At 53.8% G+C, this 26,217-nt stretch overlaps 2 protein-coding genes across 2 annotated transcripts in view; one reads left to right on the top strand and one right to left on the bottom strand.

The window, feature by feature from the left end:
- Positions 1–28: 28 nt before the first annotated feature.
- SLC16A2 (solute carrier family 16 member 2) lies at positions 29–21,050 on the bottom strand. Its single transcript, XM_042876629.1, has 6 exons — positions 20,723–21,050; positions 6,044–6,188; positions 2,651–3,113; positions 2,167–2,310; positions 1,607–1,835; positions 29–1,128 (listed from the first exon to the last, which is right to left on the bottom strand). The coding sequence occupies exons 1-6, from the start codon at positions 21,048–21,050 to the stop codon at positions 908–910; spliced, it is 1,530 nt and encodes a 509-aa protein (XP_042732563.1). The 3' UTR covers positions 29–907.
- A 5,079-nt stretch (positions 21,051–26,129) lies between these two features.
- The window catches only part of LOC122183030 (wiskott-Aldrich syndrome protein family member 3-like), a 15,737-nt gene continuing 15,649 nt past the window's right edge, over positions 26,130–26,217 (top strand). Inside the window, exon 1 of the mRNA XM_042876759.1 lies at positions 26,130–26,176. The gene's annotated coding sequence lies outside the window, so the exon portion shown is untranslated. The remainder of the gene's footprint in view (positions 26,177–26,217) is intronic.

Genomic DNA, 26,217 nt, shown 5'->3' with positions numbered 1-26,217 from the left:
ACAGACACCTTGCTTACAGGAACAGACACATCATAACACACCAGTATATTCTTCAGCTTGTACAGGGACAAAAGGAACAGAAGCACAGACCACGAGACCTTACAATGCACTAGCCAATGTGAATTAAAAAACAAAAGGGCCAGAGGGACATGCAGGATGCAGAGCTATTTACAAGGCTCCTGTTTCTAACAGCAGGGAGGAAAATCCAATGGATGACAGTTCCACAGGCAGGATGGAAGCCACCTTCAGTCCTTGCCCTCTCCTGAGCTATTCATAATTCCCATGCCTCCTGTATCCATCCTACCTGAGGGTTTCACTGCTCAGGGCTTCACAGTCTTCAGGCACCAAACATGGAGGTGAGAGGTGCCCAGAAATTTGCCTGTCTCCCCCTATGTTTTTAAGGTAGATTTTGCAGGATACTTTCATCAACCCCATGAGTAAATGCAGTGGAAAAGGAGAGAAACAGCTCAAAGCAGGTCCCACTGCCCATTCCTCCTCCAAAGCTGCTTCCCCTGTGGAAGGGACTGTGCTGCCCGGACATGGCACACCGGAGGGGACAGGGCATCTGGAAGGGACAACAAGCTCTGTCTATGACCTCCTTTAAAAGCACATTTATTATCTGTAAACCTCTGTTGTGACATATAGAAAACTGGGGAGATAATCAAGTTTGAATCCTGATGAGAATTCTCCTTAGAAAAATGGTTAGAGGAAAAAAAAGGCGGCTTGAAAATTGAAACTGTCCCAAGAAGAAGTGTTTCTGCTAGTTAAAAAGCCTTCAACTAGAAGAACTATTTCTTGTCCTTTACAAATGTAGTGCATCTGAAATCATTGAGAATTACAGTCTGGCTAGAAAAGGGCCTGTGCTTGGGCTGTGGAGGATGCTGGTGGCAACTGTGCACTTGGCACATCACATATGTGCTTCGGAGGCAGGGCAGCCCGGCAGCAGCTCTCCATTCACCACTGCCTCAGGGGTCAGCATCTTGTCCTTGCCAGAATCCAGGCGCTGCTTCTGCAGCATCCTCTGGTGCACCAGCGGGACAACGGAGAGCACCAAGCTACCGATGATGGGAGGCACTCCGGCGAAGTAAAAACCCGCATGGTAATTCTGAAAATAATCGTTGAAGTATCCTGGAAGAGAAGAGCAATGGTGGTTATCCTGCTTATTTAACCAGGACGGGAGAAAAATCAGACACATGCCAAACAGTCTCCAGTGCAAGTTGAGTAAGCACCCTCCAAAAATAACACATTGCCATTTATCGGCTCTGGAAAATCCTTCTGATGCAGGATGCTCTGTACAGCCCACATTAGACTTCCCTAATTCTAGGAATTCCCTTCTGGCAATGAATCATTCCCAGGCAATTTTTAGCTCAGATTCCAACTGCAATCAGTTCATGTGGTCACTTTGTTCTTGTGTCCCTTTCTCTGTCCCCTGCTTTCCTTGGCATGGAGAAAAGCACAGAGATAATGCACGCAAACCCCACAAAACACAATGAGCCAGAAAGTCCAAAAGCTCCTATGCCAAAACGCCACCCTCAGTGACAGCAGCCATAAGCACCTGCTCCTTCCCAAGAGCAGGATCCGGGTGCAGCACCACAGTGTCACCAACCTGCAATTGGCGTGCCTGCAGTCATGGGCACAGCCATCAGCCCCATCAGGTACCCTATGGCCTGGGATGCTTGCATGGGCCCCACCAGCTCAAAGGCAATGGGAGCCATAATGGTGGTGAAGCAGCCATCGCAAAGGCCGAGGAAGAGGCAGATGACGATGACGCCCTCAAACCCTCGGCACTGTGGGATCATCATGCACATGATGCCAAACAGAACAAAGGACGCAACCTGGGGAGACAAAAGCAGGCATGTCGTTGGGGAGAGGCAGCAGGAAGCCATTCTGCTCCATCCCTCTGGTCACTTGAGGGTATCTCTGCTGGGCAGGAATGGGGAGGTCCCCAAGCATGGAGCACCAAGAGAAGCAAGTCATGGGCTCCATGTTTTCTTAGCTTTGCAGACATGATGAGGACCAGCAAAGCCAGAGTCATCTGATCACGCAAGCAAAGCTACAAGGCCCAGGGACAGAATATCCAAGTGTCCCACTGGAAGGAGCGACAAGCTGTTGGCAAGGAATATGGGCCAACCAAGAGCAGCCAAGTAGAGCAGGCACCATGATTACCTGCAGGTAAATCTTCTTCAGCCCAGGTATGCAGTCCCCAATGCGACCCGAAATCAAGCGCCCCAGCCCAGACATGCCTCCAAGACAGACTGGGAGAATCCAGTCTTTTTTGGTTTCTTTAAATTCCTTCTCCACATATTTCACCTAGGATGGAGGGAAGGACATAAGGACATGAATGCACAATTAATTCACTTCAGCAGCGAGCTCCCAGATTTGAGGGTGGTTGCGTGATACCCATGTTTACACTACATTGTCACACCACCTCCACCCACCCCACACCCTGCAGCCCCCTCCTTGCCCACCACTGATGCTCATCCCCAAAGCAGAGAACATGTGGGAGCATTACTGACTGCTTTTCCCCACCTCTGGTGCCATTCACAGGGCAGTTTCTTAGTTTTGAAGCTTTTGATGGCTCAGTCCCTGCCGTTTCCCTCCTCCTGCCCACTTTTGCCTTTTCATCTCCACCCCTAGTCAAGGCTCTTACCAGGTGCATGTATGGTACAAAATACCCCAGGACAGCTGTAGCAATTCCAAAGGCCCAAATTCGATAGGTCTTTCTCCGGAAAACCCTCAAGTTGAAATACTTGCGCATCTGGGCCCAGCACTGCTGCCGCATACTCCGGCTGCCCAGTTTGTCCTGCCCATCGTGCTGAGAGTCACAGGAGGGTGGCAGGAGGGGCCGATAAGTCAGCGACAAGAAGATCTGGATGAGCATTAAGGCACTGAGCACTTGGAATGTGTGCGCCAGCCCGATGGCCTTTCCCACCATCTTCAGGAAGAAGGGCAGCGGCACAGAGATGAGGCAGCTGCTGCCGGCCACGATGCCATTGGCCAGGCCAAGGCGACGCTTGAAGTAGTGACCAAGGATGACCAGTGAGGGCTGAAAGGCAAAGGAGCTGCCACAGCCAAAGAGGATGCCATATGTGAAATAGCGAACTTCCAGAGACCTGGTGAGAAGAAGACATTGAGATGGTCACAATATGCCTGGTATAGCATTAAATGGGGAGGTTGGGGGCCCTGCATGTGGCAGGGGGGTTGGAGATTCATGATCCTTGAAGTCCCTTCCAACCCTGGCCATTCTGTGATTCTGTGATTCTGTGATTCTGTGATGTGGAGGCAAGGAAGCTGTCTCACCTGCTGCCCTGCAAACCCTTGTGTTGAGCCTAAGGGCAAGCATACCCTGCATAGTAAGCCTGGCCTCGAGGAGCTTATTCCCCAGCCAAGGCAGGGATTATCCTCAATCCACAGCTGGCATGTTAAACCTCCAGGAAAATGAAGACTGTCTGGAGAGTGCTTTCTGCAAGGAGGAGGAGGCGGCACCAACCTGTGTGCCTTGGGAAGCAGGCTTGAGTGAGTGGTTTTTAAATACTGCGAGCAGTTTTCTAAGGTAGGCAAAGGGTGTTATTTTTAGTTACAAGTCTTTTTTTTTTTTTCCCCTTCTTTCTTTCCACTGAAACAACTAATTGAAAACACTCTGCACCCAGTGTTTCAAAGCAGAAGGCACCAACCCCAGTTATTAGGCACTTAGGGAGAGAACATCACATTTCTGCCCAGGCTCCAGGCTCCTTAATTATGTTCTCCTTCTTTAAGCTCCTCTGGGAGCTTAAATTAGATGGTTAATAGATCTCATTTGTACCTTACAGAGGTGTCTGTGCTCAAGCAGGGAGCGATGTGGCTGCCCTACAGAACAGCAGGAAGTCTAAGAGCCTTTGGAAGGAGTTTCTTCCCAAGGTCAGCCTGGTTTTCCCAATGAAACCCAGCTCCTTCCTTAGCTGAAGTAAAAGAGTGCATAACACCCTTCTGTTCACTCCAGATGGATTATTATTTCATCCCTGTGTAACACATTCACTTGCAAAAGTCTGCCACAAAATGCTGCATTGGAAGAGACTGCAATAGAAAGTTCTGGGCAAGCAATGCTGCACCAAAGGGGTCTTCTCTCCAACACTCAGAACTGTTCATGTGAAATACTGAGTACTGCTCAAAGAGCAAACAAAAAGCAGACCAGATCTAACAGAGCAGTTCAAAACTGAGCAAATGTTTACAAGCACATCATTTCTTCCATGACAAGCTCTTCTCTTTAGCAAGCCAAGTGGGACAGGGAACATGAAAGCTGTGCCCAGGGGCTACAAGACAAACTGCTGTCTTGAAAGGCAATTTTCAGCTACCTCAGGGCAACTCCACATCAGAAACACATCCTGGAGTCAGTAGGCAGCAGGACAGTTCTGACCGCACACTCACCAGCCCTGGCCACCTCAGCTGTGTTACACCAGCCTTGGGGCCACAGCTAAGCTGATATGTGGGGATAAAGGGAGCCAAATGTCTCTGTTCCCATCTGCTCACCATCAATGCTAAGACATTCTTGTGGGACAGCACCAAAGCCAGGGCTCCTTCCAGCCTCACTGCTTAGCCAGGATTTGCCACCCTGCTGGCTGGGAAGCAACCGGCTGCTCCCCTATAGGAACAGCAGTATAATCTCCCTGGTACAAGGGGTTCTCCCATGAAGAATGAGGATCTCCCATAAATAATGAGTCTCCTTGGAAGAGGAGGTATTCCAGAAGTCCACATCCTCCTGGAACATGGAGCTCTCCCACAGATAACAAAGTCCCTGTGGGTAAGATCTCTTGTGGGTCAGGACAAGGAAGCCTCCAAAGAATAACAAGGTCCCAGTGGGTAACAAGGTGCCTATAGGTAACAAGCTCTACTGGGAGGAGGAAGTGCCTCTCCAGTGGGTGCCCTTCACTGATGCTCCCCAGGGGAAGAGCCCTGGCTCAGCCCTGCTGACAGAGCTTCAGAGGTAGAAAATGCAGAGGGGAGGGAGAAGCAGAAGGGATGGAATTCAAAGCTCAGCTCTATAACTCAACAGAAAATGCAGCAGTAATAGCAAGGTCCTAGGTGTAGCAAGTGGAGGTTTGCTCAAGTACAACAGCCAAGGGCACAGAAAGAAATGAAAGCCTTCAGAAGGCCTCAAGTATGCAGGAAGCTCCAACGAGATACCTTTGCCTCCACTGCTAACCCTTAAATGAGGTTTGGGAAGTGGTGGATCCTGACTCATCCCCTTTTGGTCATTCAGGTACATTGCATGCTTCTGAGCTCGCCTAGGTTGGCCCTGCTTTCCCACCAGGTTCTCCACCATTGTTTCAAGATGTGACTTAGCAATTCCAATACAACCACAAAATACCTCACACAGCAAGATTTCTCTCTTCCTAAGGTATGGTGGTTGATATGAACCCAGCCCTTTGTGCCAAATCCAATGACAGAGGCATCCCCAGCCCCATGACCCTGAGAGTCCCCAATTTCTAGGGAGATGTCCCTGTTGCCCTACCCCTCTGCATGGTGACAGGGACGCCAGGCAACCACAGATGCAGGGGGTCACGGTTTACAACAAGGCACCCCAGGGTGGGAGCACAGAGCCAGGCATGCCCTCTATGAAACCAGCAAGTTTTTGCTTGAAAAACCACTTCTTGCAGCATTCTAATTAAAACAATATTGATTGGAACTGAAACCCAACCCACAGCAAAATTTTTATTCAGACAAACTGAGGCAAATGACACTCTGGAGGATGTCTCTGCAGCGCCTTTGAGACAACATGCAAAGAGCTGTGAGTAAAGGACACTGGGGGCGACCTCTTTTTGCTCTCACTGAAACGGAAATGCATTGGGTTGGAAAGCCTATCACATCACATTGGGTAGAGCTGCCATCAAAACGCACATTAAAGAGCACCTGCCTGGGGAAACGTGCAGCAAGCCCCACGCTTGAGTAAAGCTCATGCTTGTTAAGGACGAAACTGCAGCTTGGAGAGGAATATGGGCTGTAGTGATGCCAGGGGAGCACTCATCCAGGCTGAACACCCCCATCTGCCCCAGACTTTTATCCTTACTTGGTGAAGGAGCTGGAGAGGAGCCCGATGAAGGCGATGGCAGCTCCCAAGGCTGCTGTGGTCCTGCAGCCGATGCGGTCAGTGAAGATGCTCACAATGGGAGAGCAGAAGAAAATCATGCCCATGGCCAAGGAGCCAACCCACGCTAAGGAGAGAGAATGAAGAAAGGTCAGGGCTATGATTGAATGCGGTTAGGACACTGAACTAAACAAGAACCAACCCCAGTGCTGAAGGCAGTCTGGGAAGAAGCAGTCCCATCACACGACTTGTTAACCCCACATGTGCAGTCAGTGTACCACAAGATGGGTTGATGGGTTGATGGATGGACTAGATGATCTTAGTAGTCTTCTCCAACCTTAATGATTCTATGATTCTGCTACCATCATTAGGGCCAAAAGATCCCATATCTCAACTCGAGGTATGGGATATCCAGATCCAGTGTCATGAACACAGCATTTCTTCACTCCCCACAAAGCCAGGGTTTCCCAACCTCCAGGAGGCTCCAGTCTCCGTCAGCATGGTTTTACCATCCCTCCTAGCCCCACTAGCAAGAAGACAGATCCAAACACAGCAAACAAGGAACATGAATTGAACAGCAATTAAGTAAACAGCACAAACAGGCAACTCATGATGTTGGTATGATGGGAACTGGATGTCAACACGAAATGAAAACCAGAGATGCGGCAGAGGCTGGGAGGAGGCAGCTGAAAGGAGGAGTGCATGGGGATACATCTCTGCCTTCCGAGAGCTGTTGGCTGTGCCAGCTGACATCACAGCTCCTGGTCAGGACCAGGAGCTCTTATCTCCTCTCAACTCACCTCTGGAAAAACCACTGTCTGTCTGTCTGTCTGCTTTAGGAAGCTTTTATTATTTGCAGATTATTTCAGCTCCACCCTCAACCTTCTCCCTTTTTAATGGTTTTGGTGTGTACTTTTGGGAGGAAAGGCAGGCTTTCAAGAAAAAGCAATGTGGAAAGGAAAAAATCTCTATCTACCCACAGTGAGGAGGAGCAAGGTGGGCAGGCTGCACAAGTCAGACAAACAGTCAGACAAAGGGGGCAGAAGGGGCTGGAGCACCCAGCCTGGTACATTCTGCAGCCCTGTGCCATGTTCCCTGCTGCTTTCTGACTTCTATCTCCCTTGTACCTACAGCAGGAGCTCTGCAAGGCCTCTCAGCACCCAACAGTAGCCGGTCCTCCAGCAGCATGAGACCATCAGAAAATAGCCAGGTCCCCATTAGGAGAAAATTCCTGCTGCACAACAACCTCCCCAGCTTGGCCTCTCAGGGACCACACAGGGAAGCTCTGGAAGAGCCGGCCCTTCAGAATTAATTGCAGCTCTCAAGGAGCCAATTTAATCAGAAGTATTCCTTAATAAATTCAGAGAGGAGCAAACACAAGAAAAGAAAAGCCAAGGCCAGACTGCAGCAGAGGAGAGGGGCGGGAGGGCGGCCAAGATGGGCAGGGCTCGGTAAAGTGGATAATGTGCTTCCAGAACTGTTCCTTCTACTGCAGCCAAGGCAGTAAAATGTGAGATGGCCCCGTCATGTTTGAAGTTTGTTATTTTTGGAAATTGCTTTAAGAAACACGGAAATAAAAGCATAAAGCGTGTATTAAATTTAAAGGGCCAGATTCGGATCTTAACTGCTCCAAGATTTACGCGCAAATAAGCAGGATCAATCTCTCACCCAAAATGTACACTCACCTGCTGAGATCAAAGTGAGCCCCAGCCAGCACTCAGCACCGAGTGCTCAGCATCCCCAGCTCTGGGTTTGGGAGAGGAGATAGCTCCCAATTAAAGCTGCTAAACAAAACAGACTCCCATGGCAAATTGCTCTACCTCAGAGAAAAGGCTTACCACAAGCAATGAATAAAAAGAGGTTTTGGTAACAACAGTGAATTAAAATTACTGGGAACAACAACCTGGCTTGCAGAGGATATTGGGACTGGAGGAGGCTCTGAGTCTGGAGGACTCCTCTGTGGACAGCAGGGCTCCCACTCCTTAGGGATGTGCAACCTGTGCCTTGTTTTGAGCTGAAGGAGTTCTGTGGATGCTTGGGGTGCAGGAAGAGACAACCATGGGGCTGGTGCCATGAGCAGCCCTCTCCCCTGCCTCTGCTGTAGCAGAGGCTGACCAAGGAGAGCATCCCATCAAGCAGAGTGGTCATACAAGCAGTAGAGCTCAGCTACAGCTCCCCACATGGCTCCTTCCCACTTTGACTTAATAAAGTCAACTTGCTGACTTGAGGCGGGTCCAAAGGCCTTCATGGTAGAGAAGGCAATGGTTGAAGGTACTCAAGAGGAATGACGATGCAGTGGTCAGCAATGTGACTGAGACAATCCCTGCTCCCAGCACTGCTCGCTCAGGGCTCTAGATTGAGCAGAAACCAGAGAGCATCCCCATTTGCTCATCAGCCCCACATCATCAGGCCATGACTGCAGTGCCTTGGGAACACTGCTGGAAACCTTATGGCAGAGGAGGGCCAACAGGAGGTTGGGACCTGCCAAGGGGCTTTGAGTGCCAGGTCTGTGTGTTCATAGAATCAGGGACACTGGGTTAGTCCATGCTTGCATGGTTTTCTTCCAAGTAAGACCACCCCAGCCTCCTTCGCTGTCCTTATTTTGGAAATTTTATAGCAGGGCAAGGTAGGCACAGCAAGGGAAGAAACAAATGGCAAAACATAATGCTTCGAGATGCAGGTCCCAATTCCCCCTGGTGCTGAGTGCATTGTTCCAGCTTTCACAAAAACACCACTAAAACACTGCTCTGCACAGTACTTTGGGCCAAGCCTATTTGTTCCTTTAAAAACACCTCTCCAGGGAGACAAGAGGAAGGGACGTCGCTGGCGGTCGTGCTTCCCCGCTGACCCACATACCGCAGGCGGGAGGGATCAAGGGCCAGGAGGTGAGCTCAGATCCGGCGCTGGAGGAAGTGTCTTCCCTCGCTTCCCGCGGCTTCTCCCACTCAGATGGGGCGGCCGCTGGAGGGACGGGGACAGGGGATGGGGATAGGAACAGGGAATGGGGATGGGCACATGAATGGGGATGAGGATGTGCTGCAGAGGGTGTCCTTTCCCAGATGCTTGAAATTTCTTGGAGGATCATCAAAGACCTTCCCAGCCTCCCTGGCTCCTTTTTGGGAGCCCAAACAAGCCAGTGGCCCTGCTGACACAGGCAGCTAAGTGCAGCCCCGAGCATCTGCAGCCAACACACAGCAGCTGTTCTACCCCGCAGAGCTTCTGCGTCATCCCCCTGCTTGCTCAAAGATGAGCCTGAGACACAGCCCCGTGCTAACACCCCGTGCTGAGAGGACTGGAATAAGGCAGGCACACCGTGAGGGCTGAGGAGGCCAGCACAGGGTGTGGGAGGAAGGGACGACAGGACGAGGAGCAGCATAGCAAAGTTGGAGAGTGGCGAAGCTGGAGAGCAGCAAAGCAACACCAAAGGCTCCTCTGGCTACAAGGGGACGCAGCCAGCCCTGTGCATCACGTGCAGCCCAAAGCCAGATCAGCTCATTAAGGGTCTAGCAAGCCCTGCTTGGTACCGTACCCAAAGCTTCTGAACAAAGTCCTCCTTCATCAGCTTGTCCCCACTCCCTCCTTTCATGCACAGCTCACAAACAGTCCAAAGCTGGGAATAAAGGGGATTGCTCAGCCCCAAGGCAATGCCTCATGAATGCTGTGTCCTTGTCATGGTGGTCCTTCGATGTCTTGTGACCACTAAGTGACAGACAGCAGCCTGTGGTCACTGTCTCACGGCCGTGCTAAGTGGGGATGGAGGCAGAGCGTGGTTTGGCTCAACAAGAAGCGATGCAGAGGATTTGCATGAGATCTGTGCCTTGGATGTGCACAAGATGCAGCCTGACACTCACTCTGCACCGTTCTCACCCTGAGACGTGATGCTGGAGAGACTCTCACCCCCACAGCAGCAACACGTGCCTGTCCCTGTGAAGATGCTCAGAAGCTGTAGGCAGCACATGCAGTGCAGATGGGCAGCACCGTTTGCCCAGGCAGGCCGGGAAGGATTTTCTCCTCTGCATTTCCTCCTGGCTTACAATTTCTGTGAGATGATTCACCCACTGCTGCCATCAGACATCACCCCATGCCTCCCCAGCCCCGGCCCCTTCTGCCTGGTGCTGCTGTGGAACCCAGAGCGGTTCCATTTTAACACACACATGCCCTCCTCCTGTATGCGGAGCCAATCTGTGATTCGCCTTTCATGTGTGCGATGTTGATTCCTGGCAGCGTTTATCTTGGCTCAAACACCCGCTCTGAAATGCGCATGCATTTTGAGACTCAAACCCTGCCTTTCTTTCTCTATCTGCTCATTAATCCTCATTGTTCCTAAGCCCCTTTTCAAAACACACCCGAAGGGAGAAGGTTCCTTTTTATTGCTGAAAAAAGCTTTCCAGCACCAGAAACACCAGCAGCAAGTGCAGCTGTACTCACACACATGCACTGTACCAGGGCCAATACAACCCCACTAGGTGCCCAGTGCCAGGACCCCTTCCTCCAGCTTTTCTCATCTTTGTTTTCTTACATAATTTTTTTCCTGGCTCTGACACCACTCAGATGTCCCCCAAATCAACACACTGCAGCAAACTGAGTCCTTAGGTTTATTTTGCATCTAGCAAGTAGGGAAAGCATGGTCTAGAGGCAGAATGAGATTTAAAGTTAGGATCAGGCTTAGGGTTAGGGTCAGGGTTAGGGTCGGGTTTAGGGTTACAGTCTGGGTTAGGGTCAGAATTCAGGTCAGAGTCAGGGTTGGGATTAGGGTTAGGATAAGGGACAGGGTTCAAGTTCAGGTCAGGATTCTCAGCTCTCCCCAGCTGACTGCACTCTCTGGCAGCTTGAGGCTCCCTCCAGGCCCATGCCACCTCACCATGTGTTTTTGGGGAAAAGGTCCATGTTTCTGAGTTCAGGCAGATCCCAGAGCCAAGGGCAATGATTAACTTTGGCCGGATGGCACAGGTCAGCCGTGGCCCCGGACACTGGCTGCTGCACGTTCGAAATAGCGAGTCTTTGGAAAAACCGTGACCTGACCAAACTTCATGGGGCTTTGGCTGTGATTAACCTCCTCCCACCCATGTCTGTCCCCGACAGCTGGGAGACTGCAGCCTTCCATCATCCTCTGACCCGAAGATGTGTCCTCATTCCAGAACCCGCCTTGGCCACTGGAGCCTGTGACTAGTGCCTACCTCTTGCAGAAGGACAGGTGGTGGAGCTCCTGGAATGTGCTGCATGGCTCTTCCTGCAGCCCAGCACTGCCAGGAGGCATGGGATGGCAAACCAAGGCAGGGGTGATAAACCAAGGCAGGGATTGGCAAGGACACGAGCAGCATGGGGATACTCAAGGCATTATGAGCCCTCAGGGAGAGGATGGTCGCCAGTGGGACCTCTCACAAATTGCAGGCAGGGTGGTCTCTGCCTGCTTCATCCCCTGGAAATCTGTATGCCCTCCCTGTCCCTCCCACAAGCCCTGCTTGTGCCGCGCTTGGCAATCCTTTGCTTTCTGCCGGGAGGCCGGGCTGAGGCCGGGTGCTTTTTTCCAGACTGGAAGAGACAGCAAAGCTCCCCTCTCTGCCAGATTTCTCTCGAGCGATCTTCTGTTTCCCATTAATGTTGAGAAGAAACCATCAGCCTCGACTCCGCGCCCCTCCCAGCACAGCTCCCAGGGGCGCCTGTCAACATCCAAGCAAAGGGGCAAACTCAAACCAGCCATGCTCAGAAAAACACTCTGTTTTCAAAGGGAATACAAAGAGGCCGAGGAGAATAAATGGAGGCAAAACACTGGGCTTGGAACAGGCTTACAGAGGTCTTTTTACCCCCTGGTCAGGCATTTGACAGCCTTCAAGCCCTGGGAGATCTGAGGGTAGGGAAGGGCCAGGGATGGGGTACAGATGGGAAAGGAGCAGCTCCTGCATAGCATCAACCTCACGTTCCCCCAATTGATAATTAGATGTCCTTTGGCTGATCAATAATTAAACGTCCCTTGCCCCTCTCCTCCAGTGCAACACATGGCTCTTGCCAAGTTGCATCCTATCATCAACAAAGTCCACTCAACAAAAGCTATAGCCATGGCTGTAAATACAAAAGTCTATGCAGTGTGAGTAGCTGCTGTGGGGGCTTTCCAAGGTGAGGCCCCTTGCATGTTGGCTTTTAGCTTGTTTCGCACACAGGCTTTGTTCCCAATGAGATAAGGCATGAATGGCCAAAGGCTTGGATGGCACTGTTGCACCTCTCTGCATCGCCACACCGGTCCCCAGCTCCAGTGTGGGGTGGCACGAGGTGATGCTGGCTGTCTGGGGATCCCACAGGGCTAATTAAAAGCAGTAGATAAAAAAATAGAGGAATCTCAGGATGAACTGTCTGGGAGCTGAGCCAGAGCTGCTGGGTCAGATGTGGCTCTGCTGGTGGCCACCGGGACACAGTTTCCTCCTCCTGTGTCAGGAGTTCCTGCCTGGTCCCCAACAAGTGCCTCTGTGTAGTGCTCTCTTAGCCCATTGATAGAGAAAAATCCCCAAGTCTGCATGTTGTTGTTAAACCACACACCCAGAGGCCAGGAGAGGGGTAAAACTTCCCTGCGATCTTAATCTCTTCATTGGAGTTCCCTTACATTAAAGCACACGTTTGAGAACACCTGGATATCTCAAGAAAAATAGAGCATGCCATAACTAAGCAAATCTGATAGCTGAAGGAAACTGAAGAACAGTAATATAGAAATGTATTTATTTTTATTTCAGAGAGGAATGGGCCAGACCCCTTTGCCAATGGGGTGTTACTTTTGGCTGACCTGCTCTCATCTGAGAGTTCTCCAGTGGGAACACGTGTGTGCATAGGGCTGTGTGCATCCGCGTGTGCACGCACGTATACACAGGTATGAAGGAGGGCTGCAGTGCAGAGTGGGGCCCAGGGGACACAGGGACACTGGATAAGTCCAAGTGCCTGGGCAGCAGTGTGCCTCCAGCCGCGCGGAACGCCAGAATTTTGCTGCATCAAGGGCTTTTTGATCAGAATAAATAACAGAGCAGTTTCAGGAAGGGTTCTGTGGGCACTGGGGGCTTGATCCTCCTCCAGCTCAGGTTTAAAAGCTGCACATCCTACTTCTGTGCTCAGAGAACCTCCTCCCCAGGGAAATGTATTCTGGGGTCAGTGCAAGGATCAAAGGGCAAATTCCCCTTTTCTAGTAGGAGTCAGACATGGGAATGATAGTGGTAACCAGTCACTGAGCAGCCAGTTGGCTCATTTTCCTGCTACTTGTTTTCAGTTTCTGACATGAAGACCACTCATGCCCTGCTCCTTGGAAAAGGAAGTGCATCTGTGTGCACGAAGCTGATGCCCTTAGGACCTGGGGACTAGGAGGGAAGCCATGGGACATGAATGAGTGCGTGGGCACAGCACAAGATGCGGCTCCCCATCCGCAAGGCATCCAGCACTTGCTCTGAGCTGACCACAATGTTGTAGCATTTCAAGGAGGTGGGATGGTCAGGAGGTGTCACAGGATAGGCAATGGAAAAGCCCAAGCAAGCCCCAATCGATGCTCGGGATCCCCCCAAGCCACCGCTGGTCCCACCAGGACATGGAATCGGACCGGTCGGAGCGGCTGGGCGCTTTGCAGAGCCTGGAGAGCCTCCCTTCTGCCTACATTGACAATGATAGACCCATACCAGCTGCTTCTTGCTCAACCTGTTCGACCATTGGGGCTGAGCCAAAACTTACTCATTCATAAGAAAGCACATGGAGAGATTGACTCGTCACCAGCCCTGAGTAATGGGGAAAATGCCAGCAACCCACAGCTCACACACGGGAGCAGGAGGCTGCTTTTCAAGCCTCCATCACATTCCTGAACTCAAATGCTCTGACAAAGCAGGAGAGGGAGAAATGCATTACTGATGGATGTGGCCCTGGGAGATGCCATGTCATGGCCACCATGGCATGGTCACAGTGGTATGGCCACTAGGAGGGAGAGCTCCGAAATCCAGCCTGAGGCTCAGCCCCAGAGGGTTAATGGCCAACCACAGGGTTCAGATCAGGCCCTGAAGTACCCACACTCCAGACTGTTTGCTCTATGGTTTGCTTGATGAACTGGAGCAGGGCAGAGTTTAATAACCTTTAAAAAATCCACCGCGATTTGTTAGCCTTTGGCAATACACTAATTTCATGTGATTCTCCCTTAATTAAGTCCCTCTCCCAAAAACATTATTTAGCCCAGATGCAAGTAGAGAGAGGCATCAGGGAGGTTCACAGGGATGGGCTGTGACTGCTGAACTTGTGTCACCACATCACTGGGGATGCAAAAACGTGGCAAAAATGTGCCTTGTACTCTGGCAGATTTGTCTGAAAATGGAAAATCTGTGGGCTGGGGAACATGGCAGGTGATGCCCATCTTGGCCCAAGGGCAACAAGAATGGAGCAGGGACCCCAGAAAACCCCAACACCTCCAGAAGCATTGGGCTCTGCTGACTTTATTTTGCAAAAATAACAATCAACCCACCCAGTGTGTCTGATATTTATCCTTTGGCAGCGCCGTATCTCAGTAACACTGCTATTATTACATGCCACAATTAAGCGATAGAGTTGTAATTACCTTATCTGATGGCAGTGCTGGCCAGTACTGCTGAGTGGCCAACTTGGTTGTTGCTTTACCACATTGGGCATTTCAAAGCCAAATGAAGGGTTCTGGGGTCCCCAATACAAGAAAGGCATTGAACTGTTGGAGCGGGACCAGAGGAGGGCCATGAAGATTATCAGAGGGCTGGAGCACCTCCCCTGTGAGGACAGGCTGAGAGAGCTGGGGCTCTGCAGCTGGGAGAAGACCTTTTAGCAACCTGCCAGTACCTGAAGGGGGCCTTCAGGAAAGCTGGGGAGGGACTTTTTATAAGGGCAGGCAGTGACAGGATGAGGGCAAAAGGCTTTAAACTGAAAGAGGATAGATTTAGATGAGGTATTAGGAAGAAATTCTTTACTGTGAGGGGGGTGACACTGAAACAGGTAGTCCAGTGAGGTTGTGGGTGCTCTCACCCTGAAGGCCAGGCTGGATGGAGCTTTCAACAACCTGGTCTAGAGGGAGGTGTCCCTGTCTATAGCAGGGGGTTGGAACTGGATGATCTTAAAGGTCCCTTCCAACCCTAAGCATTCTGTGAGTCTATGATAATAAGGCCAGGAGGGCCCGTGAGCAGGCAAGGCATGGTGCCAGGGCTGCAGGCTTAGTGAGGGACTCAGCACATCCAGCTGCATCAGCACAATCGTGGTGTTTATTGCAGAGGAGCCAAGCCCCGGCATCTTGGCATACCAGGAAAAGCAAAGCTGGGGATTTTCATCCTCACATTCATCACCTCCCAAAGAGCCTTTTTTGACCTTCCAAAAAGGTCAAATGCCAGTGAACTGGTTGGACCACTGGACAAAAGTTGGACTTGATGATCTCACCAGCTGGACTTGATGATCTCAACAACTGGACTTTACAGTCTGAGTGGTCTTTTTCAACTTAACAGTTCAACGATTGATTCCAATTCAGACTTTAGGTTTGGAGCAACTCGTATCCTAAGTCTCACTGTTTTTTCTCTTTTTCTGTTTTCATTTGCCCCAGCTGGGCCGAGTGCCCCTGCCGCAGGCAGGTCGCAGACCTCCTGGCCGGGCAGCCGGGTGCCGCCGGGGCGCAGCCACAAAAAAGGCTGATGCAAATCGCATCGTTAGCATTCTTTCCGTTTTAATAACCCAAGGTGTTACCAGCAACAGTGTTACTGATTTTTATCTCCGCAGCGCCTTTTAAAAGAGCTCCAATTTGTTTTTCTTGGAGATCTCATTTTGTTTTATTAAAGCTAACACTGAGAGGGAAAGGAGACATTCTGGGCCCAGAACAAAAATATCCCATTTAAATACCCTGTATTATTTTCTTGGAAACACTTCTCCTTCAACTTTAATTAAGCTCTCCCTGGGCCGGGAGCTTGGCGTGCCCGGCTTACAGCGAGCTAATCCCCTGCAGCCCCCGCCCCAGCACTCCCTGCTTCCATTGTGCGCACAAACCTCAAGAAATAAATGTGTTTTTGCTAAAATACGCAGATTAATAGCTGGCTCATGACCAAGAACGCCTTGACATTGCCTCTTTGCCACGGAGCACTGCCCTGGTACTCCCTGCTGCCTCAAGCAGGAGGCCAGAAAGAAGCTTTTGGGTTTGGAGTTTTCTAAGTAGGGAATCAGAATGGCTTGGGTTGGAAGGGGCCTCAAAATTCATCTAGTTCCAAACCCTGCCATAAGCAGGGTTGCTGATCGGTAGATCAGGTTGGGAAGAGAGTGCTCTGCCCAGTGTCTGTGGTGCCACGGAACCATCAGCCACCAAATGCCACTGTCACCACTGCAGGGCCAATGGCCAGCTGGGTGCAGTGCTCCCCAGCCGGGAGGGAAATCCTGAGGGGAGTGTGTTTGGGTGTCGGCACGTGTGTGCCCATTATATAATTAGTACCGATCCTTAATCATGGGCAATTTGCTCCTCTGGACTTGGTGCTGAGGGTGCACTGGAGCTGCTGTTGTGTACAGGTTGCTCCTCGCCATGTTCCAGCCCAATTGCACCCCGAGACGGCTGGCAAGTACAAACACACACACACTCACGCAACATCCCCCGAGAGGCAGGATTTCACCTCCCATCTGTGCGCAGGAGCTGCAGGAGTGGAGATTAAGGCCAAGAGCCTGAAACAAAAGCTTTGTTTCGGTGCCTGATGCAAGGTGGCCAAAGAAGGGGGATTTGAGGGATGCCACTTGCTGGACTCCACATGCCTTGTCTCCCCTGGATCCGGGAACTGGTGGGGGCTCATGCCAGAGTCCTCACACAGCACTGCACCAGGTAAACCCCAGCAAGTCCCAAGCACCAGGATCAGTCACAGGCAGTGCAGTCTGCAGCAATCTGCTGGTCCCATGTGTGCTCAGGAGACTGCTGCCCTAAATGAGCTGCACTGGGGTAAACACCCCGCATATGGACATGACCTGTGGGTGTCCGGGCACACCCTGCAAAGGGATGAAGGACAGAAGGGCTTCACCCAGCTTCTCACCCTAAATCATGCATCAGGTGATAAATAAACCCCAAATCCCAAAACGAGTGGGGAGGCTGGAGTGGGGCAGCCCTCTGCCCGCAGCCCATGCCCAGCAGCCGGCAGGACCTGTTGTGCGAGGTGCTGGGGGAGAGATTTTCATCACTCACAGATGCAAAGCGTGTTGCAGCAATGCTGAGTGCGCGTCATGGGGCTTTTGCAACCGCCCCAACTATCTTGGGGTGGATGCAAGGAAGTAGCCTGGAGTGAACCGAGCTCCCACGGTGCCGGCAGTGAGCAGTGCGGCACACGATGCCAAAGGAGCATTGCCTTCCCTGGGGACAGGGAATGGGAACAATCCTTCTAGGAAGAGAAGGAGAAAAGAGCAGGGAGCAGAAATGTTGCACAGTTTGAGTGCAGGTGCTGTGGAGCAGGTGGGGAGCACCCGAGGGCAGTGAGCCCACAACAGTGGGTTCAAAGAGGTGCCGCTTTGGGAACAAGGTTGTCCAGAGAAGCTGTGCAGCCTCTATTCTTGAAAGCATCCAAAGCATCCCCTTGGCTGGCTGCTGGAGGGTGCAGGTAAGGTCTGGAGACCCAGTTTGATTTGGAAACATGGGCAGCAACACAGAAGCTCACGACACGTTGGCTGTGCAGAGTGAGTAGTGGAGTCAGCAGTGAATGAAAGTGCCGAATCCTGCAGGTTTGGGTAGGAAGGTGGGAGCTCAAAGCGGGTACCACGGGAGGATGCTGGAGGCTGAGCACAGTGCAGCTCTGTGGCTGCCGCTCCCTTCCAACCTCTGGGCGCTGTTGAAATGGATTGGGATTGTTTCCAAGAATTACCTCCTGTGATTTGCTCTCCCTGGGGTTTCCCTCATGAGGGGGCCCATGCGCCAGCCCCAGGGGGAGCCATGCTGGCCGCTCCCCTCAGGCTCTCCTCGTGTTGGTTGTACCGAAATGCTTTATTTTGTCAAGAATCAGTCACTCCTTCAGCAATCCTCCCCGCCCCGTTATGGTGTTGAGTTACAAACAGCCCTTTCCAGCTAAGCTCACCCATCCTAATGGGTGTTCCAGGAGAAATTTCTCCCCTCAGATTAAACAGAAAGCCAGTTATGGAGATGCCATCACCCTGGCATAGTGAGACCCATGTACGGAGGGCTGCACAGCTAACTCACTGGGGCTGGGCAAGAAGGGAAGGCTGCTCCTCCCGCTCCCACGCACGGATGGGAGGAGGAGGCTGATGGACAGACATGGGGGAGGAGGACGGAAGGGAGGAGGAGGACAGACACATGGACATGCCTGAAGGGCTGTGGCCAAGCAGAGCAGCTCCTGGGGTCATTCTTCTGGGTGCACTCAGCTCCCATTTTAAGCAATGGAAACATTAAATATTAAGCAAAGAGAGTTAATCTGTACCTAGTGTATTGACAAAGAGCAGAAGAGGGGGGAAGAAGATAAATAAAAATATCGCGGGGAAAAATCAATGCGGTCCAGCAGCCGCGCTCGGCTGTCACTCAGCACCTCGGCAGAGCAGGACAAGTTGCTTCTGGCTGAGTGCTCACATGCCTTTTTTAATATATTTATCCCAGTGTCAGTGACCCCCCGCCAATCTCTGCCTCCCCCCCAAAAGCAAACAAACCCAAAAGCACAGAGTGTGCCGTGCTGAAGTCCCGGCGGGGCCCCACGCTGCGAGGGGACGGCGGTGGTCCCGGCAGCGAGCGCAGCGCTGCTTGTTGACAGCCGCCTCGCAGTATATTTCTCCAAACAAAGCAGCGTATGCATTCAATGCATTGTTGGGAGAGGGTTTGTTTTCAAAGCCTGACCCGAAATTTGAACTCCGTGGATCCTGCGTTTCTCAAGATCAAACGCGAGAAAATGTGACCAGTGCAAACAAGAAATAAACCTTGATAATTATAGCTGTGCGCTGGGGCGGCTATTGTTTGGCTCAGACCAGTACCCGCTTCAGCATAAACAGAACCCTATTTTTAAAGGGATGCCTGAACGGCCGTGGCCGTGCTCAGCACTGGGCTGAGAGCCCCTCTAACATGAATCCACCTCCCTGGGCATGGGGATGGGAGCCAGGGTGCGGAGCCCTAGGGCTGTGCAGGATGGACTGCGTGTTCCCATCACATCTGCACAAGACAAGGGGATCCCAGTGTTTGGCTGCCGCCGCCAGCCATGAAAAGCAGAAGGACACTGGGGCATGGACAGATGGATGCAGGAAGGCAGTATCAATTCACACTCACAAAGGAACTCCGATATTTTTCCGATTATGTTTGCACACAAACGACCGCCGCAGGGAAATGATGCAACCCCGAGCAGGAGCAGTGGGGAAACCAGGGGAGAAAGGGTTGAGGGCCCCACACCACATCCCACAGCCCCCAGCATTCACCCCAAAACCCACAGCCCGCTGATACCGGACCCATCCCCACGTTGTGGTTCTCAATAGCCCCTCTGCTGGGTGCCCAGGCTGGAACGCAGATCCGTCACCCAGGCAGTGTAATTCTCCAGCCCGGCTCACCTCACACGCCCACACACCTTTCTTTTTCGAGGCCTCTGTGCGGTCACAGCCACAGATAAATACATCTTGGGAGTGAGAGACAGATGCTGTCTCCTCCAAACTCCGTCTTGGGCATGTAGACTTGAAACCACCAGGGCTTGTGTTATTCAATTTCTTTTGTTACTGCTTCTACGTTCCCAGCTCTGCCTTAGGCTCTGCAGATAGGATCATGGCAAGCAGGAAGCAGCCAGCTCAGCGATGAGCTGCCCGGGATCTCACACATGCACAGCCCATCAATCACTGTAATTACCCCAGCCACACGCGCCCTGCACACCGCCTGACACCGTCACCTCTGTTTCTCCGGTGACAGCATCGCAGGGGTAATTCCCCATTCTCAGGTGGTGCCTTTGGGCTGGGATCACCCCCATCTTCTCATAAGGATTGGGGACAGCTCGGCCACCAGCAGTCCCCAGACTGGGCTTTGAGCTCCCTACCAGCCCCAGTCCTGTGTCCCATGCAGAGGGACAAAATCACTGGGTTTTGCCCTACGCCAAGAGCTTGACCCTACAGTTACAAGTGAGCTGGGCCATGGGTGTCCATCATAGGATGGAAATGACCTCATGGAGGTTGGGCCTCTGGCACATCAGGGACCCCTGACTGCCACCCCAGGGCTGGGGTCCCCATTTCACTGGGGACAGTGAAATGTCCCTTCTCCTGTCAATGCAACACAGCCCCGATGCTTGCTCCCCGGTTCCTGCTCATATGTGCAGGTGGACACTGTCTGTGGCCCTATGCCTGCCCAGGAAAGCTGCTTCAAGGCAACGTGGCTGCAGGGCAGATGTTCACCCTGCCTGTGGATCCCAGAGCCAGGACAGACGGACAGTCAGTCAGACACCCACGGCGGGAAGCAAGAATCACATAAGAACGACATGAACTCCACGGGCTGATCCAGCATCTCTCCCCCTCCACCACGAGGCAGCGGGCAGGACAAGCTCCGGGCATGCTTTTCGGATGAATTACTTTTAATTGAGTACATCGCAGCTTAGGAACAACACATGATACTGCGGCGGATAAATACAGGGACGAGCGCGGGGCCGAGGGGGCAAGGAGCGGTCCGCTTCCACGCGGGGCCGGGAGGGGCCGGGGAGGGCCGAAAGGGACCCGTACCTGTTTTAAACTCCAGCGTGGGGTCCTTCTTGCCCTCGCCCAGGTCGCTCTGCAGCATGGTGTAGATGATCCCGAAGGAGTTGTGGATGCCGAAGATGGAGCCATTGCACCAGGCGGCGGCGAAGACCACGACCCAGCCGAAGCCGCCCTCGGGAGGCTGGAAGGGCGCGGCGGCCCCGCTCGGCCCCCGCTCGGCCCCGGCCCGGGGCTCTCCCTCCCCGCCCTCCTCCGCCGGCCCCCGCTCGCCGCCCTCCGCCCCGCGCTGCGCCATCGCGGCCGCGCTCCGGCCGCCGCCAGCCGCCCGACTGCCCCGCAGCCGGTCCCACATGCCCGCCACCCCCCCCCGCCCGCCCCCTCCTGCCGCAGCCTCACTCCCCGCCTCCCCTCCGCCGCCTCCATCCTCCTCCTCCTCCATCGCGCGGCCCCGGCCCCTACCTGCCTCCCGGACCTCCCCCCACCCTCCCCGGGCCCCTCTCCTCCCGGACCACCCCCTTCCCCTTCGGAGCGGGCGGCGCTTTCCCGGCCGCCCCCCTCCTCGATCCGCCGGGGCTCAGCGCCGGCCCCCGCCGCCCCGCATCGCCCTCCGCCGCCGCATCCTGCGGCGGGAGCAGCCCCGGGGCGGGCCCCCACCGGCACCGCCTCCGCAGGGCCCTACCCCGAGCCCCGCGGAGCTCCGGCCCGGGAAGGGAGGACTGCAGGGGGCCGGGGGGTACCCAGGTGAGGGCGGAGCTGGGAGCGTGGCCAGACTGGACTCGGGGCTCGGTGGGTGGGGGCTGCAGCGCCGGGAGCTTTTATTTCCACGCCCGTTTGTGGCCCCCGGCTGCAAAAAGCAGGGGGGGGGGGGGGGGGGGGGGGGGGGGGGATGCGGGGGTGCGGGGGCTGCGGCTGGGACGCCCCCGGGTCTCCCTCAAATAAAAAAAAAAAAAAACACAACTCCAAATCCATATATTAAAGGCTCTTTCCCCACGCCGGGGCTATTTACACCGCCCGCATACCAGGCGCGGGCTGCCGTCTTCCCGTGCCCTAACGGCCGAGCGATGTCAGATCGCTATCAGCCCGGCCCCGCCGCCCGAGGAGCGCGGCTCCTCTCGGCCCTTCCTCCGCTGCAGTCTCCTCCCCGGATCCCCGCTCCCGGCTCTCGGCTTCGCTGCGCTCGGAGCATCTTCCACTGCCCTCTGCCGACACCCGGGGCTTGGAGCAGCGCGCTCCGTGCTCCTTTTTTCCCTCATACCCGCTGCGGAGCTGCAAAGCGAGCGATGACCACACAGCGAAGTGGGGTTTAAAAAGGGGCAGACGGAAGGAAGGCGGCCGGCAGCGTCATCTGCGGGATGCCGGGCGCGGAGCATCCTCCGGTTCTGATGGGAGGGGAGGGAAACCTCAGCGGGAGGCCGAGCAAAACACGGGTGAAAGGCAGCTCCGAATAAATGTTTGTTTGCTGGATGGAAATATCTCGTGCGAGCACCCTGGGAAGCGCAGCTGTAGAAACGGTTTGCAGCATCGTGGCTGCAGTGCCAGTGGGACCCAGCCCAGTGCAGGGCTGCCCTGAGCCACGGGACAACAGCGGCGCTGGGAAGGCAGCCCCGGCAGTGCCATCCCCACACCTGGAATGGCCACTGCCCCACTTGCCCACCATTAGCAATGCTTTTCTTCTTCACTTCCACCCACGGCCATGACAGCTAGTACACGTGGCTGCACAAGGCACAGTGCATTACCCGGCAGAAAGAACCTTCTCAGGGTAGGGAGCTGCAACACAGGGAGCCAGACCAAGGAAGGAGGCAGCGAGTGGCCATGGAGACAGGCTGTTTCCAGTACCCAGCAATGACAAACCGCATGCCACAGTATCCCTTTCCTCCTGTCCTTTCCTATGGCCTATAATCACATTTGGGATCAAAACATTAGGAAAGGCATTTTATACACCATTAGAAACATGGAAGCTGACCCCATTTGGGTTGGCCGAAACAATAGGGCACCAGCTGGGGCTGAGCCCCAGAGGTCTTCTGGGCACCTCATGCTGCCAAGCCTGATGCGTGCCTTCATTTTGTTGGTGAGCATTGCAGCATTGCATTCACTCCCCATCACCAACCACGTGAAGAGATAGAAAGGGCGGGTTCTGAGAGTGCTTCTATTGCACCTTTGCCTTCAGCAGGAGCTGCAAGAGCCCCTGGGCAGGGCCCTGCACCCTGAGCAGAGCTGCCAGAGTTGCGCTGCTGGCGGGGAGATGTGGGGCTGTGCACAAAGGAGGCGAGGATCCAGCTGGAAATTAATGTTTTATAGAACACCAAGAAAAATCAGAGAAGCTAATTACAGTGATAATCATCACGGCCTCCAGGCATTTCCATGGAAGTCAGGAATTACCCAGGATTACCTCACCCTCACAGCCTGTGCAGGAGGGGAGCGTGCAGCACCGCACTGCCTCTGGCCCCAAAGCTCCTGGTGTGCAGCTCTGGTGCACGGTGCTTTGCTGCCCTTTGGGGCTATCAGAGGGCCGGAGAGTGGGCACTGCCTGAGTGCTCCGAGGCTGCATCTGTGGTTCATTGGTGGCAGGGGTTGGTGGTCGTTCCATGCATCTGGGGGCAGCAAGGTGCTCGTAGCTCCAGCTATGGAGAGTGGGGAGCTCAACTGCGCTGCCTCTGTGGGGCTGTACGCAGGGCCTCCCTTCCAAACCTGCCTTGATGAAGCCCTGGGGCACTCATGGAGATAACCAAGGAGTGAGTCACTGAAAACCTCACCCCGTGCCACAGATCATCCTTCTGCCAAAGTTCTCTCTCTCCCCCACATGCCCGTTTGCAAGGCAAAAAGCAAAGCCTAAAAACTCCAGCTGGACTTCAGTGGTGACGAAGCCCGGAGCCACCAGCAGCCCTACAGCCATGTTCCTGGCACACAGAATCACAGAACTCTCCTATTTATAAGCTCACCTGAAGTACTAAAAGGCTACAATGAGGTCTCCCTGGAGCCCTTTCCAAACAGAACACCCCCAGCTCCCTCAGACTTTCTTCATTGGAAAGGTGCTCCAGCCCTCTGAGCATCTTCAATGCCCTTCTCTGGACATGCTCCTACAGCTTCATATCTTTTCTGTGCTGGGGGTCTCAGACCAGGAGGCAGTACTGCAGATGGAGCCTCACAGAGACAGAGCAGAAGGGGACAATCCCCTCCTTCTTCCTGCTGCCACCCCTCTGTTGTTGCAGCCCAGGGTACTGTTGGCCTTCTGGGCTGTGAGTGCACACAGCTGGCTCATGTCCAGCTTTTCTCCCCCAGGGATCTGTCTTGGGACTGGTGCTCTTTAACATCTTTATCAATGACATTTATGACAGAATCGCATGCACCTTCAGCAGCTTTGCTGATGACACCAAGCTAAGTGGTAAGAGGGAGGGATGCCATTCAGAGGGATCTCAACAGACTTGAAAGGTGGGCCTGGGTGAATCAAATGAGGTTCAGCACAGCAAAGTGCAAGGTTTTGCACTTGGGCTGGAGGAATTCCAGGCATTCATACAGACTGGAAGGAGCAGTCCTTGAGAGCAGCCCTGCAGAGAAGAACCTGGGTGGATGAAAAGCTTACCATGAGCCAGCAGTGTGCTCTTGCAGCTAGGAAAGCAAATGGTATCCTGGGCTCCATCAGAAGAGGGGTGGCCAGCAAGGACAGGGAGGTGATTGTCCCTCTCTGCTCTGCTCATGTGATGCCCCATCTGGAATACTGCGTCCAGGTCTGGAGCCCCCAATACAGGAAAGACAGAGAGCTGTTGGAGAGAGTCCAGAGGAGAGCCACAAAGATGATCGAGGCACTGAAGCACCTTCCCTACGAAGATAGGCTCAGGGAGCTGGGCTTGTTCAGCCTGGAGAAAAGAAGGCTGGGGGGTAACCTCATTGCAGCCTGCCAGTACCTAAAGGGAGCCTACAAACAGGAGGGGAGTCAACTCTTTGAAAGGGTTCATAATTGCAGAACTAGGGGAAATGGTTTGAAGGAGGGAAGATTTAGGTTGGATGTCAGGGGGAAGTTCCTTACTATGAGAGTGGTGGAACAGCTGCCCAGAGAGGTTGTGGATGCCCCATCTCTGGAAGCGTTCAAGGCCAGATTGGATGGGGCCCTGGGCAGCCTGGTCTGGTATTAAATAGGGAGGTTGGTGGCCCTGCCTGTGGCAGGGGGATTGGAGATTCATGATCCTTGAGGTCCCTTCCAACCCGGGCCATTCTGTGTGTGTGATTTTCATCCACCAGAATCCCCAAGTCCTTATCGGCAGGGCTGCTCTCAAAGAGTTCTTCTCCCAGTCTGTACCGTATCTGGGATTGCCCTTACCTAAATGCAGCACCTTGTTCTTGGCCTTGTTGAACCTCATTAGATTTTCGTATGCCCCTTTTTCGAGCCTGTCCAAGTCCCTCTGGACGGTGTCCCTCCCTTTTACTGTGTCAACTGCACTACTCAGCTTGGTGTCATCAGCAAACTTGCTGAAGAACACTGGTCCCAAGATGCATGCCACCTGTGACCGCCCTCCACCTGGACACAGAATCAATGACTACAACCATCTGGCTATGACTGTTCAACCAATTCTTCCTCCACTCAATAGTCCAGCCTTCAAATCCACATCTCTCCAGTCTAGAGATAAGGATGTGGCATGGGACCACGTCAAACACCTTGCACAAGTCCAGGTAGGTGATATTAGTTGCCCTTGCTCTGTCCATCGATTCCATCACACCATCATAGAAGGCCACCAGATGAGTCTGGCATGATCTGCCTTTGGTGAAGCCCTGTTGGCTGTCTTAGATACCTGCTTGTCCCTTGGGTGCCTTAAAATCCCTTCCAGGAGGACCTGTTCCATGATGTTCCCAGCCACAGAAGTGAGGCTCAATGGCACAACAATCCCCAGCCCCTTGGGGGCTCCCTGGGGACAGCGGCATTGAGGCTCCAGCTCAGTGGGTGACACGAGGAGGTGGTGTGAATCAGTATCGCAGCATGGGCAGCTCTGGCACATGACCATGGAAAGGATCAAATGTCCCCCGGGGTGGAATGGAAGGAGTTTATTCCCTTGGAAAGGACCATAGGAAAGACCGTAGGAGGTGACCAGGCCGAGAAGATGGTGCACCACCTGCTCAGCATCATCCCGGCTCCTCATTCGCCCTTCCGCAGGAGGAGATCATCCCTACGCTGATCATCCCGCTGCGGGGCCAGCAGAAAAGTGGCCGCCACCGGGAAGGGGAGAAGGGAACGCGCCGGCCCCGCACCTCGCGGGAGCGCGGAGCTCCCTCAGCACTGGGGGCGGCGGAGCCGGGGCCGCCCGCCCGGAGCGGAGAGAAGCTGAGCGGGGCGGCGCGGGGCGGAGCGGGGCGGGGGGGGACATGCGCTGTGCGCGCACTGCGGAGCGGAGCGGGGCTCCCGGCACGGCGGCAGCCGCAGCCCCGCACCGGCCCGGGGCCGCCGGCGCCGCGCAGCTCGCCCGGAGCCCCCCCTCGGAGCCGGCGGAGGTGAGCGGGTGGCTGCGGGGGGGGAAGGAGTGTGGGGGGGG

Source organism: Lagopus leucura, unplaced genomic scaffold (genome assembly GCF_019238085.1).
Source record: "Lagopus leucura isolate 7727_CA_CO unplaced genomic scaffold, USGS_WTPT01 Super-Scaffold_100016, whole genome shotgun sequence".
NCBI lineage: Eukaryota > Metazoa > Chordata > Aves > Galliformes > Phasianidae > Lagopus > Lagopus leucura.
This window is presented reverse-complemented; position numbering and strand designations above follow the sequence as displayed.